Here is a 17,360-nt window from a genome sequence, read left to right on the forward strand (position 1 = left end):
GATTGAGGTGAGCAAGGCACGTTTGGGAGGTGGTGAGTAGCTGTGTTGGCCTCAGGGAAGGGTTTGAGTGCTCACAGGAGGCAGGCTTTGCAGGGCCAGGGGAAGGAGTTTGGAGTTTGTCATGTGAACTACTATATCTGGCAGCATGGGATCTAGATTCTGTAGGGGTCACCGGAGCTAGGATGTGCCTATAGAATGTATTTTATAAACCTCATGGGTTACCCTTTCTTTCTTTCTTTCTTTTTTTTTTTTTTTAAGACAGAGTCTCCCTCTGTCACCCAGGCTAGGGTGCAGTGTGGCACAGTCTTGGCTCACTGCAATCTCTGCCTCCCAGGTTCAAGGGATTCTCCTGCCTCAGCCTCCCGAGTAGCTGGGATTACAGGTGTGCACCACCACGCTTGGCTAATTTTTGTATTTTTAGTAGAGACGGGGTTTCACCATGTTGGCCAGGCTGGTCTCAAACTCCTGACCTCAAGTGATCCACCCGCTTTGGCCTCCCAAAGTGCTGGGATTACAGGCATGAGCCACTGTGCCCGGCTCTCATGGGTCATTCTTATGCAGCCATTTGGAGGTCAGGAATCTCTGATTTGGGGGCATTTTAGAATTCAGCAGAGAGGTGTGAACACCTGAATAATTGATTGGAAATGTTTATACCGTTACTGATAAACCCATTTTCATTTTCAATCACTGTCTGTTGGCTGCCATCTGTGTGTATACTGGGAGACGCACACTGTAGCCCAACATTGGCTGGAAGTGTCTCCTCACACACTCTGCTCCTCTCCACAGCGTCCTGGCTGAGCGACTGGAGAAGTGGCTGCAACTGATGTTGATGTGGCACCCCCGACAGAGGGGCACGGATCCCACGTATGGGCCCAACGGCTGCTTCAAGGCCCTGGATGACATCTTAAACTTAAAGGTGAGTGTGGAGCCAAGTTAGCCCTGAGGCAAAAGCTGGGGTCCCCAGTGGAACATGCAGTTCTTAGGACAGAGCAGGGTATGGGGCCAGCTGACCTAGTGAGGAAATTTAGGCTCCTGCATCAGTCTTTCTGCATAAGTAAAGAAAGGACAGTTGTGCTAATTGACATTGGCTATGAGGTCATAGCCACAGACGGGATTATGAAAGATGAAAATATGCGAACATGGCACATGACCTCCCTCTCTCAAGCTAGGCCCTTGCTTTATGTGGTTGGGAAATGTTGGGAGTAGCAGAGAGAGGACCTAGGCAAATAGATGGGCATCTCCTTGAAGAAATCGGTTTTCCAATAACATCTGGGTTGTGTTGCAGCTGGTTCATATCTTGAACATGGTCACGGGCACCATCCACACCTACCCTGTGACAGAGGATGAGAGTCTGCAGAGCTTGAAGGCCAGAATCCAGCAGGACACGGGCATCCCAGAGGAGGACCAGGAGCTGCTGCAGGAAGCGGGCCTGGCGTTGATCCCCGATAAGCCTGCCACTCAGTGTATTTCAGACGGCAAGGTGAGCCCTGGCTTCGTACACACCACCCTGTTTCCCTTGGCTGTGCCTTCCGATTTCAATTCTGCTTTGTCATGTAGTCTGTTAATCACACAGTGCGGATACCTGGCTGGTTTTTAAGTTGGAGTGTGGTGTTCTCTGTGTGGCCTGATAGGAAACACAAATCTCCTTGCTGCACTTGTTACTTCCAGACCCTCCAAGACCGTTCTCTTGCCTTCATTGCAAAAAATGATGCTGTAACACTCGAATCTCTCAAGTTGCCTGCGTGGCCCTCTTCCAAGTGTACTAAAAAAAAAAAAAGGATGCTGCACTGTCTTGAGTCAACTGAAACTATTTATGATGGCCTCTGTGTACAGAACTGGATTAGGCACCTGTGTTAACTATAGCTGTATAAGACATGACCTCTGCTCAAAAAGACCTTCTCAGCTGACTTTTGGAGATAAAGTTACCACATGAGAAATAATCATTGCGTAGGGAAGTATATAATGAATTTCTGAACTTCACAGGGAAGACAGAGAGTAAAATAGAATGTAATACGTTTGTAAATGAAGAGTGTGTTCAGACAGTAAGTGTGGCTGGAAACATTAAGAAACACTTCATGTATGCTTCCTACTTGCTGGCTGAAGATGATGCTCTTGCTGAACAGTGGGGAAAGCTGTGGAACCTCTTCATTATTAGTTAGAAAAGAGAGGATTGGATCCACAAGATTCATTTTGTTCTTGTCCCTTTGCAGTTAAATGAGGGCCGCACATTGGACATGGATCTTGTTTTTCTCTTTGACAACAGTAAAATCACCTATGAGACTCAGATCTCCCCACGGCCCCAACCTGAAAGTGTCAGCTGTATCCGTAAGAATTTGTTTTGTTTTGTTTTTCTAAATAATCAGTTACAATATGTGGGACAAGGCAGGGAAGGGAGACAGGACTAAGGAGGGGAGAGCCACATGAAGGAAATTAGTATCGCCAGTCCTCCGGGCAGCCTTCCTTAGGACATGCAAGGAGTAGCCAGGCAAGAGAGAGTACAGGAAACCATTAGTTAATTTCAACCTCCTAGGCCGGGCGTGGTGGCTCACGCCTGTAATCTCAGCACTTTGGGAGGCTCAGGCAGGAGGATCACTTGAGCCCAAGAGTTCAAGACCAGCCTGGGTAATATAGTAAGATCTCAAGTCTACAAAAAATTTAGAAATTAGCCAGATGTGGTGGTGCATGCCTGTAGTCCAGCTATTCAGGAGGCTGAGGCAGAAGGATCACTTGAGCCTGAGAGTTCAAGGCTGCAGTGAGTCACGATCACCCCCACTGCATGCCAGCCTGGGTGACAAGAGTGAGACCTTGTCTCTAAAAAAAAAAAAAAAAAAAAAAAAAAATTCTATTGAAAATATAAGGCCCTATATACATATGTGTCCAAATGGTTCATAAAGTGTTTCTTCAAATCAACAGCTACTTATTGACCACTGGTACATGCTGTTGGTACAAATGCATGTATGTGACAGTAACCAGGCATAACACCCTCCAAAGTTACATGATCCTATAGTAGGTACAAAACGTGAAAGTGCCAGCAGTGTCATAGGCAGGATGTGGTTAATTGTAGGGGAGTTATTGTGGTTATTCTTTGACAATTGCTTGTGTCTCTGTCTCCAGTTCAAGAGCCCAAGAGGAATCTCGCCTTCTTCCAGCTGAGGAAGGTGTGGGGCCAGGTCTGGCATAGCATCCAGACCCTGAAGGAGGATTGCAACCGGCTGCAGCAGGGACAGCGAGCCGCCATGTAGCGTGCCAGGCTTTTTTTTTAACTTAATTTATTTAAAATTGCTTGGTGGCTTTGGCCACAGGGAGGTGGCTGAGGCAGGGACCCAGAAGCAACTGTTATGAGCAACAAAAGGGAGACACTGGTTTGGATGGACGGGAAGTGGTTGGGTGGGCTGGACTGACGGAGGCCCCTTTAGACCTGGTGAGGTGAGTGTGGTTGGCACAGGGTGAGGAGTGTGGAACTGAAGCTGGGCTGGCCAAGCTGTGGCTGGATTGGGAACCCAGAGGAGCTCACTACCATGTGGATTAGCAAAACTCCCCTGACCGTGCTGCTGGGGACTTATGGACTCTTTCCGCAGTGTGACTCGTTTGCCAACGTTATTGGCCTTTTGTGTCTTCCTTTGCCTGATGCCAAGTTTGGTGCAGAACCTCAGGCATTGCTGAGGGCTAGGAAATTGTCCTTGGGTTGTAAGTGGCTGCTATAATAATAGTGATGATGATAATAATTATGGCAGGGACCTCCCTTGACATTTGAGGGGGTTTTGTTATTGTACAGGAAATGGAATTTGGATCCCAGAGATGCTCCAAGACTCTGTTCCTTGTGGTCCCTGCAGGATGAATCTCCTCCGAAACAACAGCTGCCTCTCCAAGATGAAGAATTCCATGGCTTCCATGTCTCAGCAGCTCAAGGCCAAGTTGGATTTCTTCAAAACCAGCATCCAGATTGACCTGGAGAAGTACAGCGAGCAAACCGAGTTTGGGATCAGTGAGTGTGCACTTTGCAATGAGTTTAAAGACACAATTTTTTTTTTCTTTTTCTCTTTCTAAGGTTTCTTTTGTCCTGTTATAATTGAGTTGCTTATTTCTGTTTCAGTTTTGTGGTGTTTTTATTTTGTTTTGTTTTGTTTTTCCTTCTCAATTTTTTTTCAGCATCAGATAAACTGCTGCTGGCCTGGAGGGAAATGGAGCAGGCTGTGGAACTCTGTGGGCGGGTAGGAGACTCATTTTGGGTTTCTGAACTTACCGAGGGGGTGAGGTTTTGTGCTCCCACTTTTCACTTTCTCATCAAACACTGGGTCGATCTCTGTCAAAAATCAGGTGTTCCTCACTGGACCAGCTGGAAAGAGGCCAAGAGAGTAGCCAGTAAAGGGAGCCCCTCTGTGGCCAGATGCAAGAGCTGCAGAATGGACAGAGATGGTCCAGGTTTAAATAAGAAGCAAGGGTTAGGTTCCCTTGGGGAAAAGCCAAGACCATATCCTGTTAGGAAGGGCATTGGATGGATGATCAACACTCCCTCTTGTCGAAGGTTTTTGACTAATTTTGTTGGGACACTAAATCCATAGGAAATAAAAGGTCTAGGCAGAAAGTCTCAGGGCAGCGTGAATCAGATGTCACCAAAAAACGTTAATTATGAAGGCAAAGGAAATACGTGTGACTTAATGAACCTCACACAAACTGAAGGTTGAAGTCAGGCTCTGGGGCTTTTTCCTGGGCTTATCCTCTGTTTTCCCCTGTGCACTTGAGCAAGGATCTTCACCTGTGTCTTAGTATCAATTTTTATAAATCAGTACTGATGAGGTGTATGTGTGTTTAATGGTGAATATTAACCATAGAAGGGGTGAGTGCCCCTCCCCATCTTGGGACTCATAATCTATGAAATAAAACAGTCTGGGCCTCCCTGCCCAGGTAGCATCGGGATAGACAGATGAAGAGAAGAGAAAGTAACGTGTCTTGGGCATCTTCCATATGCCAGGCACCATGCCAGAGGCTTTAAGTACTTCATCTTACTTGACTCCTCAGATGGCCCTGTTAGAAGCCCATTTTATGCAAAAGGAAACTAGCTGGGGGTAAGTAACTTGCCAAGGGGTCACACAGTTAGAAAGTGGTGGACCCTAGATGCAAGCGCAGCCATTCAGACCCCACAGTCCACATTCCTTTGAGCCAGTCCACTGAGGGTCCTCAGGGAATGTGGAGGGTCCCCTGGTCTTGCTCCCCCGCAGATCTTGCATCTCAGCATGCTCCTACCACATCAGTTGACATTAGCACAGCTTTTCCATTAGGAGAACGAAGTGAAACTCCTGGTAGAACGGATGATGGCTCTGCAGACCGACATCGTGGACTTACAGAGGAGCCCCATGGGCCGGAAGCAGGGGGGAACGCTGGACGACCTGTGAGTACTGGCTGGGGGGCCCCTCTGTGCCCAGCACACACAGACACCCCTGGAGCTTTGGTGTGTGTGTCGAGGGTACCCTCAGCGGCTGTGCAGGACCATTCTCTAGAGCATGCTTCCCTGTGGGGTCACCTCCAGCAAATCGTCACTGAGCCTCAGTTTCCAAATCTGTTCAGTGGCAAGAAAAACAGTCTTACCTCACGAAGTTGTAAGGATGAATTCAGATAACGCATTTGAGACGTAGGCCATAATCTGTAAAGGCTGTAAAATGCAAGCAGCCTCTACCCCTGTATCAGACTCCCCTGATTTGTCCCACCCACACTGACCCAGGCATAGCTCAGAGCAGAAAGTAAGAAAGAGAAGGAAGAAGCTGACAAGGCTTAGGAGTTTGGACCTGGAAACGGTTCATTTGAGTCTTTGTCAGGTATTTGGTGTTGGCTCCAGGAGGGGAGGAGGGGTCTAGGCAGATCAGTCCTACCTGAAGGAGATCACATGTGCTCCTGGCGTGCAGATGGAGGGAACCAGGCAGGCCAGGTCAGCCTCTCGAAGGCTGTGTCACCATGAGCTCAGCAGTGTTCCCTGATTCTCTCACTAGGATTCTTAGGACAGGAGCTCCGAATGTCAGAACTTTGATTCTGTATTTTCTCTAATTAACTGTTTATTCTCCTCTAGTTCTTTTATTTGTATTTGTATTATTTTTTTAAGAGACAGGGTCTTGCCCTGTTGTCCAGGCTGGAGTGCAGTGGCACAATCATAGCTCACTGCAGCCTCGACCTCCCGGGCTCATGCAGTCCTGCCACCTCAGCCTCCCAAGTAACTGGGACTACAGGCGCATGCCACCATGCTCAGCTAATTAAAAAAAAAAAATGTTTTTGGCCGGGCACAGTGGCTCACACCTGTAATCCCAGCACTTTGGGAGACCAAGGCAAGAAGATTGCTTGTGAGCCCAGAAGTTTGAGACCAGCCTGGGCAACATGGTGAAACTCTATCTCTACCAAAAAAATATAAAAAGTAGCCATATTTGACCTCAAGTCTAGACAGAACTTCTTTGTATATTTTAGAGAGGAGCAAGCAAGGGAGCTGTACAGGAGACTAAGGGAAAAACCTCGAGGTAAGTGGGGTTCTGTGTTTGCCTTGGGCTTCTCCTTATTTATGGGGCATCACTACTCTCTGCTGGCTTCCTTGAGGAACTATGCTACCCTCCCTCTCTCCAGACCAGCGAACTGAGGGTGACAGTCAGGAAATGGTACGGCTGCTGCTTCAGGCAATTCAGAGCTTCGAGAAGAAAGTGCGAGTGATCTATACGCAGCTCAGGTATGAGCCCCAACCTTCCTGCTCTGGAGGAAGGACTAGGAGATGCAGGCTGGGTATGAGGTCACCTTCCTCCCTCCTCTGTGATTCGCTGGACCTCATGAAGAGACTTTCTGCAGCTGCTGACTGGATGCACAGCTGCCACAGGTTCTGCTTTCTCCAGCCCAAATGCCATTAGTTTGTCATGTTTATTCTTTGCAGTAAAACTGTGGTTTGCAAGCAGAAGGCACTAGAACTGTTGCCCAAGGTGGAAGAGGTGGTGAGCTTAATGAATGAGGATGAGAAGACTGTTGTCCGGCTGCAGGAGAAGCGGCAGAAGGAGCTCTGGAATCTCCTGAAGATTGCTTGTGTGAGTGAGTGCTGCGGTCGCGGGCCCTTGGCCCACCAGCCTCCTGTGCCTTTCCGCCTCTGTGCACCGCCGCCATCCCACACGGGACACCACAGAGCCACCAGCAGCCCACTCGGCTGCTGCTCGGGCTTCACATCACTGTTCTTTGACTTGGTTTAAGCAGGGAGGTCAGAGGAAGGGCCTATGCTAATCGTTTTCATTCATCTGTGTATTACTTTCATGTGGCTATGTAAAGATTAGCACAAACTGAGGGGCTAAAACAACAGAAATTTGGGCTAGGCACAGTGACTCATGCCTGTAACACCAGCAATTTGGGGAGGCTGAGGTGGGAGGATTGCTTGAGCCCAGGAGTTCAAGGCTGCAGTGAGCTGTCATCATGCCACTGCACTCCAACCTGAGCAACAGAGCTGTCTCTACTAAAAACAAAAGCAAATGTGTTATCTGAGCTCTAGAGCCCAGAAATTGAAAGTCCCATGTCAGCAGGGTTGAGCTCCCTCTGAAGGCTCTTGGGGAGGGACTGTCCTTGCTTCTTCCAGCTCTCGGTGGCTCCAGGCATTCTTTGGTGTGTGACTCCAGTCTCTGTCTCTGTCTTCATGGGACCCCTGTGTCCCTTATCTGGGTGACTCTTACAAGAACACTTGTCATTGGATTTGGGTCCCACCCAAATAGTCCAGGGTGATGTCATCTCAGGATCTCTAAAGACACTTTCTCCAAGTACGGCCACACTCACAGGCTCCAGGAGTTGGGATGTGGGCATATCCTTCTTAGGGCCACCAATTCAGCCCACCATCATGCATGGCAGTGCAACTTGGTTGACCATCGTCTGCATATGCACTGCCCTCAGTGCAGTAAGCCATGCTTTCTGTGCACACCATCTTAATGTAGCTGTGAGTCCATGGGATGCCACACGGTGGGCAAATGGGAAACAAAACAGCCAAGAACTGAGACGGACAGGCCTGGCCGTGTCGTGGGAGCCAGAGCTGTTGGGACTGCAAGCCCCATTGTGAAAGGCTGCAGAGAAGGTGACATGGATGAAAGAGTGATTTAGGCGTCAGTTGCCCTTAAGAGCAAAGGGAAGGAGAGAGGGAGATGGTTGCTCATGGTGGAAGCAGGAGATAGTGCACTAGGAGATTCTCATTGTCAAAGGCAGAGGGGACAATCCACACACAGTGCAGAGAACAGAGGGGCTGGGGTCGCGTGCCAAAGCACTGGGCATGCCTTGGGAGTGTGATTGACACATCCTCCTGTGAGAAGAGAGGAAAGGGAGAAAACAGGATAACGAGGTAGAGAGGATCTGATGAGGAGAGGGAGGTGCAGCTATGCGCAGGTGATAGCCTGATGTGCCATCTACATCCATTAAGCATTTATTGAATGCTAACTATATGCCCAGCAAGACACATAGGTGAGAAGACATGGCACCTGTTCTCAGGAGGGCCTGATCCTTCGAGGGGCACAGACAGAGGCATGAGTGAGAGCCATTCAGGGCAGGAAGGGCTAGGAAGCAGCTCCAGGAGGCATGAGCTGCAGTTTCTGTGCACAGGGGGAGCTCCAGCTTGTCTTAGAGGAGAGGGAGCAACAAGAAGGTTCACAAGGAGCTGTTACAGCTGAAGAGTGAGGATGTTCCAGGACAGAGACGTTGCTTTATCAAAGGCAGAGAGCCTGGGGAGTCAGTGTGTTCTGAGTGGGGGCAGGCTGGTGTGTGTGGAGAAGGCCACAATGGAGGATGAAGCTGCTGAGGTGGGCAAAGGTGAGCTTACGCGGGCCACGCTTCTTTTTTTTTTCGAGACAAAGTCTCGCTCTGTCCCTTAGGCTGAAGTGCAGCTGCGCAATCTCAGTTCACTGCAACCTCCACCTCCCGGGTTCAAGTGATTCTCCTGCCTCAGCCTCCTGAGTAGCTGGGACTATAGGCTCATGCCACCACACCCGGCTAATTTTTGTATTTTTATTGGAGATGGGGTTTCACCATGTTGGCCAGGCTGGTCTCGAACTGGCCTCAAGAGATCCACCCGCCTTGGCCTCCCAAAGTGCTGGGATTACAGGCGTGAGCCACCGCGCCTGGCCCTTGTCCATTTTCAAAGCACACAGGACACATGACAGTATCTGTCTTTTCCCTTGATATTAAAGGAACTTTAGGGATATGATCACATCTGGGATTTGGGGAAGTCCCTCTCCAGGCAGCTGGAGGATCTGAGTCCCTGGCCAACCTCAGCACTGAGAAGGGCCGCTCAGCGGGGCTGGAGTTGAGCTGCCACTGTGCAGCACAGAACAGGGTGGGGCAGGAGCTGGGGCAGGGCCTGGCTGGGAGGGGGGCAGGGCCTGGCTGGGAGGGAGCCAGGCAGTGCAGGAGCCATCCCCTGCCACACTTTCGGTCCAGGGCAGAAGCACAGGAGGCCAATGCTGGGCCTCTCCCCAGGCATGGTCAGCAGGGAAGGTGCAGCAGGAGGACCAAGAACGGGAGGCTTGGGCGCTTGCATGGCTCCTTGACGTGTGGGCCTTGAGGTTTCGCTGGAGGGGAGGATGTGGAGCCAGGAGGGTTCCACAGCCTGAGGGACACGTGAGGGGATGAAGGACTGCAGGCCCCAGTGAGTGCCAGGAGCGGGGGCTGGGGGGCTACATGGGTAGGTTGGGGACCATGCAGGGCAGAGATCAGCGGAGGGGTAACCTGAAGATTGGCCGGTGGTCATGGGCTGTGAGCTGAGGAGGCTCAGGTAGCTGGAACGGGAGCCCCTGCTTGACCCTTCGAGCTGGGTGGGGCAGTGGCTGCAGCCCCTTGGGAGTCAGGGCGTCCTGGTTTCTTCTCAGCCGGGTCATAGAGGAATCAAGCCACAGGAATTCCCATAGCCTTTGTGTGTGTGTCTGTCTTCTACCTGGAAAAGAGTAAAAATGCTTTTCCTGTTCTTTTCTTGTAAAAGTTCATTAAGGGGCCGGATGCAGAGGATTATGAATCCCAGAACTTTGGGAGGCTGAGGCAGATCACCTGAGGTCAGGAGTTCGAGACCAGCCTGGCCAATATGGTGAAACATCATCTCTACTAAAAATACAAAAATTAGCTGGGTGTAGTGGCACACACCTGTAATTCCAGCTACTTGGGAAGCTGAGGCAGGAGAATCGCTTAAACCCCAGAGGTGGGGGTTGCAGTGAGCCAAGATCGCGCCCACTCCAGCCTGGGTGACAGAGCATGACTCTCAATCACTGTCAATCAGTCAGTAAAGCTGATGAAAATAAAAAAGCCTGCAAATTAATGTAGGCACCCAGGTCTCCTTAAATTTAGAATCCTGTCCTCAAAAGTCCCCCTGTTAATACAGAAACACTTTTGAAGCCAGATGTGAAGCACCAGCTGACCCGCAGTTAGGGGTGCCGACTGGCAGGCTGTAGGGTTAGCTCTGGCCTCTGGCAGCCAGTTGTCTCCTGAGAAAATACTGTGGTGTGAATGCAAAATGTGATTTATCACTTGGCTCCTAATTTCTTTTGATTTTGTGCCCTAGAGCAAGGTCCGTGGTCCTGTCAGTGGAAGCCCTGATAGCATGAACGCCTCTCGACTTAGCCAGCCTGGGCAGCTGATGTCTCAGCCCTCCACGGCCTCCAACAGCTTACCCGAGCCAGCCAAGAAGAGGTAGGTCGTCCTTAGCAGTGCCAAGTGTGACCGTCAAGGGCACGTCAGGAGATTGGGGATGGAGGCGTTTGTCACTGGTAAATGTCTGTCCGATGATATCACCACCTCTCTGTATGTTTGTTGTATCTGCTAGGTCCTGTGGGGACAAAAGTGATACATGTTTGGCTCTCATAGTCCCTTGAAACTTACTAACTAGTTTCTTTGTCCAAGGCTTGGATGACTAACTGCTTAATGAGAACATTGGAAATGCTGGTCAAGCACATGCTGTTACCCTTTATCCATATGGAAGCCACATTCCCTTCAGGGAGGCCCACTTCATCTCCCCTGAGCCATCTGCCCCCTCTCACCCTACCAGTACCTTGAGTTACTGAGTCACCACCTTCCTCCTGGTGCCACTGACCTTCCCATTCTTCCCGTCCTCTTCCTCCTCTTGCCTGAACCATGGCGGCAGAGGTGGGGGCAGGGCTTTCTGCCTCCTGCCTCTGCTGCCAGGCCCTGTGTGGTTGAATTAATCTTCACGAAATACCACTCTGACTAAGGTGTTCCTTAGTCAGTCATGAATAACAGCTTCTCCCTCCGTTATAGATGCTCAGGTCTGAGCTTTCGTCAAGTCTCATCTGGGCCAACAGTGCAGCATCAAATTCTCGGGTCCTGCTGGAGACCTCACTTGGGAGCTCAGGGTTGGGGCCCAGCAGTCTGTGTCTAGCAGCCCTCCGCCCGTTCTCCAGCACACTGCAGGCCACTTCTGCTCCCATGCTCATCTCTTCCTGTGGTTTGTTTTGTTTGACACCTTCTGTATGCAGGGCTCTATGGGTTCCTGCAGGCTAATCTCTAGGCATGGGAAATACCGATGATTGCCTGGGGCAGGGGAGGAGGGTGGGAGCGACTGATAATGCAAGATTTCTTCTGAGGATGATGAAAACGTTCTGAAACTACATATGGTGATGGTTGCACAGCTCTGTAAATATGCGAAAACCCTTGAATTGTACACTTTAAATGGGTGAGCTTTATGGTATGTAAATTATATCTCAATACAGTCTGCTTTGAAGAATCTTGTTCTTGTCCTTGGGAGTTTGTAGCCTCTTTTGGTATTTATGTGACCTCAGATACTTAATTTTCTCTTGGCCATATGGCAGACACTTGTAATCCTAGCACTTCGGGAGGCCAAGGCAGGAGGTTCGCAGGAGTTCGAGGCAAGCCTGGGCAACATAGTGAGACTGTCTCTCTCTCTCTCTCTCTTTTTTTTTTTTTTTTTTTGAGACGGAGTCTTGCTCTGTTGCCCAGGCTGGAGTGCAGTGGCACGATCTTGGCTTACTGCAACCTCCGCCTCCCAGGTTCAAGTGATTCTCCTGCCTCAGCCTCCCGAGTAGCTGGGATTACAGGCGCCTGCCACCACACCCAGATAATTTTTTGTAGTTTTAGTAGAGACGGGGTTTCATGTGTTAGCCAGGATGGTCTCAATCTCCTGACCTTGTGATCCGCCTGCCTCAGCCTCCCAAAGTGCTGGGATTACAGGCGTGAGCCACTGCGCCCAGCCTTTTTTTTTTTTTCTTTTTGAGACAGAGTTTTGCTCGTTGCCTAGGCTGGAGTGCTATGGCGTGATCTCAGCTCACCTCAAACTCAGCCTCCCGGGTTCAAGCGATTCTCCTGCCTCAGCCTCCCAGGTAGCTGGGATTACAGGCATGAGCCACCAGGCCTGGCTAATTTTGTATTTTTATTAGAGACAGGGTTTCTCCAGCCTGTTGGTCAGGCTGATCTTGAACTCCCGACCTCGGGTGATCCGCCCGCCTCGGTCTCCCAAAGTGCTGGGATTACAGATGTGAGCCACCACACCCGGCCCTTTTTTGTTGTTGTTAAATAAAAATTATTTCCCCAACCCCTCATGAACTCCTGGAGTATAGTAGCTAGACCGGGAGCCTGTTCCATTCCCTTCTGGGTTAGGCACTGAGACTTTAGCCTAGCTAGAGGCCCCACAGATGAGGCCTGGCAAAAATGTGCTCTGAGCTCCTGCCATCAGATTGTCACATTTTGCAGAGTGAGAGGAGTTCCAGGGCAGTCTTCCCTTATGTGGCTTATTCCCTTCAGTGATGTCCTCAAAGCTCTAGAAAGGTGGACCTGGGTATATAGGATGTTTCTCGTCTCCCCACAGCATAGAGCTGAGGTTAGAAAAAGACGGATGTTTTGTTACATGCTGCTCCTTCTCACTATGGCCCAGTCCTCAGAGGAAACATGGGTTTCTTATTATAGAAAAGAGAGAGATCAGATTAGATGAAACCAAATCCCAGAACTTGCTTTTCAACAGATTCCAAGGAACTATGAACCCTGATAAATTCCTTGGCCTTTTTTTTTGTCTACTTCAAAAATTGGAAAACAGGTGATTTGGAGAATATCTTTAGATTTTGGCAGTTTGAGAATTAAATTCAGCTATCTAGTGAGTCAGGAAGCAGAGCTCTTTTTACTTCTGACTTTTTTATTGAGATCTGTTTGCTTTTTTGCATTTTGGACAGTAATGCTAATGGGTGGAAAGTGCATAACAAGATGAATGAAAGTATTAGTCAATGGGTTGGTGTTTTAAGACACTCAGGATCAAAATAATTGTTACTTCATTTAAAAAGTATGATCAAAACTCTTTAGCATATTTTAAAATAGCAGTGTTAGCTCTGATAACTAATAATGACCACTTTCTAATAATTTGATCATTTTCTTTAGTGAAGAACTGGTGGCTGAAGCACATAACCTCTGCACCCTGCTAGAAAATGCCATACAGGACACCGTGAGGGAACAAGACCAGAGTTTCACGGTAACAGCCTGTGTGAGCCCCCTGCGATTCCATGTCCTTTCTTTCTCTATAGTAAAAGAGAAAAGAAAATGGAAACACAATCTGGCATTGTCCTCAACCTCAGTGTTTGTTTGTTTGTTTGTTTGTTTGTTTGTTTGTTTGTTTGTTTGTGACAGGGTCTCTCTCTCTCACCCAGGCTGGAGTGCAGTGGCATGATTTTGGCTCACTGCAACCTCCACTTCCCGGGTTTAAGTGATTCTCATGTCTCAGCCTCCTGAGTAGCTGGGACTACAGGCGTGCGTCACCACATTCAGCTGATTTTTTCAGTGTATATTTATAATTTTCTAGTACACATTTTTTATTATTCATAGTAATAGTGATGGCTAACAATTATTTAAGGCTTACAACTACATATATGCATTATCTTATTTAATCCTTGCAACACTTAATTCCGATGATGAGGAGGAAGGTAGCATTGTTCCCAGAAGCCTGTCCCCACCTGCACCATTGGTACTATTGCTGAGCATTTGTGTGTTGAGTGCTGGGCTGGGAGCAGGAACCAGCCATGGCCTTGTCCTCAGGGCCTTGGAGCTTAGTGGTAGGTAGTACTAGTTATGAGAAAACTAGCGAAGATACAGTACATTAAGACAAAGCTTCCATTGTTGAGAGAATGCTGCATCATTTGCTTAGATCTTTACATGGCCTTTACCTGCTAATCCTTGCTAACCTCCCCTAACTTTAAGCTTTTGGAAGAATTACAAGGGATACCACTGTGAATTGCAGCCTTTGCTGATGTAGTCGCATGTCCTCCTCCAGTCTGTGGACATTCTGTATCTCTTGCTGCTCTCCTCCTCCTGGCACGATAATGTTTTGATCAGTTCATTGCTTACTTGCATATCTGTGGGACGAAGAGGAAGTCTCATCAGGCCAAGTCGTGTGGTGAGGCTGGAAATCCATAGCCGAGATTAGCTACCCACAGTGAGCATGGGAGTGAGTGCTGTGAGCCAGGGTGGTACTGACGTCGCCTTTCTAATTCCCACAGTCACAGAATCTCAAGGACTCTGAGCCAATTCAAAGAAAAGATCCTTTACAGTTTGAATATATAACTTAGCTCAAGAGTACCCTGCAGTCACAAGACTTATTAATAAAAGGGTTTGGCTTTTTTTTTTTTTTTTGAGACGGAGTCTCGCTCTGTCGCCCAGGCTGGAGTGCAGTGGCGCAATCTCGGCTCACTGCAAGCTCCGCCTCCCGGGTTCACGCCATTCTCCTGCCTCAGCCTCTCCGAGTAGCTGGGACTACAGGCGCCCGCCACCACGCCCGGCTAATTTTTTGTATTTTTAGTAGAGACGGGGTTTCACCGTGGTCTCGATCTCCTGACCTCGTGATCCGCCCGCCTTGGCCTCCCAAAGTGCTGGGATTACAAGCGTGAGCCACCGCGCCCGGCCGGCTTTTTAATTTGTATTTAATTTATTTATTTTATGCAGCCTGGGTCTTGCTATGTTGCCCAGGCTGGTCTTGAACTCCTGGCCTCAAGTGATCCACTCGCCTCTGCCTCCCAAAGTGCTGGAACCACAGGCATGAGCCACCATACCCAGCCAATAAAGGGGTTTCAATATATTTCTTTTTTTTTTTTTCTTCTAAATACACATTTTTTGAGATGGAGTTGTGCTCTTTCACCCAGGCTGGAGTGCAATGGCACGATCTCAGCTCACTGCAACTCCTACCTCCTAGGTTCGAGTGATTCTCCTGCCTCAGCCTCCTGAGTAGCTGGGACTATAGGAGCTTGCCACCATGCCCGGCTAATTTTTGTGTTTTTAGTAGAAACGGGGTTTCAGCGTTTTGGCCAGGCTGGTCTCGAACTCCTGACCTCATGATCTGCCCACCTTGGCCTCCCAAAGTGTTGGGATTATAGGCATGAGCCACTGTGCCTGGCTGGGTTTTAGTATATTTCTCAATTGTCCTGATTGCCTCCTGAAGAGGAAAAATAACCTGAAATGTGTTGGTGGTGGTTGTATTTTTAACATGTCTGTTGACTTTCAGGCCCTAGACTGGAGCTGGTTACAGGCGGAAGAAGAAGAGCACAGCTGCCTGGAGCAGACCTTATGATGTCGGGGGACCCAACCCCCTGACATGGGGCAGCCCACAGCAGGCCTTGTGCGGTGGGGGGACTCGACCCCCTGACATGGGGCTGCCTGGAGCAGGTCTCGTGACGTGGGGCTGCCTGGCCACGGCTCTCACATGGTGGTTCCTGCTGCACTGATGGCCCAGCGGTCTCTGGTATCCAGATGGAGCTCTCGCTTCCTCAGCAGCTGTGACTTTCACCCAGGACCCAGGGCGGAGCCCTCCGTGGGCACTGCCGGCACCTTGTCTGCACACTGGAGGTCCTCCATTACAGAGGCCCAGCGCACAATGCCGGCCCCACGAGCGTTCAGGGGTACAGCCACGGCAGCTCCTTCCTCTGCTGTGAGAAAAGTGCTTGGAGTACAGTTTGCCACACACGTGACTGGACAGTGTCCAATTCAAATCTTTCAGGGCAGAGTCCGAGCCGCGCTTGGTGCCACCCTGTCCTCTCCTGCCCTCCAACGGCCCTGCTCCCTGTCCCCTCTCACTTTACAGCTTGTATTTCTTCTGGATTCAGCTTCTCCTAAACAGACAGTTTAATTATAGTTGCAGCCTGGTCCCATCCTCACTTCCTCTTTTGATTTCACTGCTGCTAAAATTGTGTTTTTACCTACTACTTTGGTGGTTGTCCTCTTTTCAGCAAAGTCGGAGTGAGTGCCAAGCTCTCCATCTGTGGTCCTTTCTGCCACAGAGCGACTCATAGTAGCCAGGATGGGAGAGCAGCTGCCTTATTCCGAGTCCCAAAGATTACTTGGGGGTGATTGTCACAGAGGAGTGACAGAAAGGGTATCTGCTGACCACCGGCCTGCCCACCACCATGCCCGTGTCTCCATTCCTGCTCAAGCATGTGTGCTGGGCCAGGGAGCCCCTGTCTCTCACAGCATCTAGCAGTATTATTAAATGGATTCATTTTAAAAATAGCTCCTATATTTTGTAACATGTCTCAAACACTCATACTGGGTTCCACAATCCACTGTTAGAATACCTATGGTTAGGGCTTCTGAACTAAAATAATGGAAAATTTTACCAATTTGTATAGTGCCTGGATCATTACTAGTGCCATAACCCTGCTGCTTCAACATTTCACAGAACTGCTCTTTTATATAAAGGCAAGAGCACAAAATGAGTTCAGATGATCCCAAACAGGTGAGTTTTGTTGGAGAAGAAAGTTGGAGTAGGAGACTTTCACAAGTGGTTTCCGTGGAGATAGAATGAAGCATTCTGTGGTCAAGTAAGTTTAGGGAACGATTCATGTTTCACTTGCTTTGTGGAGATTCACACTATGCACTGGGAAAGTATCTGAAAAGTCTAATAATAAAGAAACCGGCTTAACTTTGTATAAAAACACTGTTTACCAATGTCATTTGGCTATAGAAACATTTTCTCCTGCTGATTGTGTGTGCAAAACATGTATTAACATTCCAATGAACTAGCATTTAATAAAGCACAATTTTGGAAACCCTGGTAAATGACAGTGGGAAATAACACCCAAAAGGCAAGGATGGGGTCAGATTGGGGAGGGAAAGGATGTTGGGCTAAGGGCTGTGAGCTTATGTTACAGGCAACTGAGCCACTGAAGAATTTTGACCAAGAAAATGCCAACCAAAGCAGTCATTTTAAAAGTTTATGGCTGTTCAGTTACAGGACAAGTTGTGAAAAAGAAGGAAAAAAAATGGAAAAAAAAAGTTTATGGCTGGAACAGTGTAATTGATTAAAAAGTGAAAATCCAGGCCGGGCGCGGTGGCTCACGCCTGTAATTCCAACACTTTGGGAGGCTGAGGCAGGCAGATCACCTGAG

General features: G+C 48.9%; 1 protein-coding gene across 4 annotated transcripts in view; it reads left to right on the top strand.

Moving 5' to 3' along the window:
* IKBKB (inhibitor of nuclear factor kappa B kinase subunit beta) overlaps positions 1-17,085 on the top strand; it is a 61,112-nt gene extending 44,027 nt beyond the window's left edge. For 3 of the 4 annotated variants that reach the window (XM_032143393.2, XM_032143394.2, XM_058433309.1), the window contains 13 exons: positions 787-916; positions 1,286-1,480; positions 2,211-2,325; positions 3,115-3,238; positions 3,834-3,985; positions 4,150-4,211; positions 5,280-5,389; positions 6,451-6,500; positions 6,604-6,703; positions 6,902-7,049; positions 10,535-10,662; positions 13,372-13,462; positions 15,482-17,085. In XM_032143393.2, coding sequence (XP_031999284.1) covers positions 787-916; positions 1,286-1,480; positions 2,211-2,325; positions 3,115-3,238; positions 3,834-3,985; positions 4,150-4,211; positions 5,280-5,389; positions 6,451-6,500; positions 6,604-6,703; positions 6,902-7,049; positions 10,535-10,662; positions 13,372-13,462; positions 15,482-15,547 — 1,471 coding nt within the window. In that variant the 3' untranslated portion in view covers positions 15,548-17,085. Of the gene's footprint in view, positions 1-786; positions 917-1,285; positions 1,481-2,210; positions 2,326-3,114; positions 3,239-3,833; positions 3,986-4,149; positions 4,212-5,279; positions 5,390-6,450; positions 6,501-6,603; positions 6,704-6,901; positions 7,050-10,534; positions 10,663-11,247; positions 11,435-13,371; positions 13,463-15,481 lie in introns of those variants that run through there. The other variant, XR_004246151.2, reaches the window with a different exon arrangement.
* Positions 17,086-17,360: the final 275 nt, after the last annotated feature.

This window comes from Hylobates moloch, unplaced genomic scaffold (genome assembly GCF_009828535.3).
Source record: "Hylobates moloch isolate HMO894 unplaced genomic scaffold, HMol_V3 SCAFFOLD_22, whole genome shotgun sequence".
NCBI classification, from domain to species: domain Eukaryota; kingdom Metazoa; phylum Chordata; class Mammalia; order Primates; family Hylobatidae; genus Hylobates; species Hylobates moloch.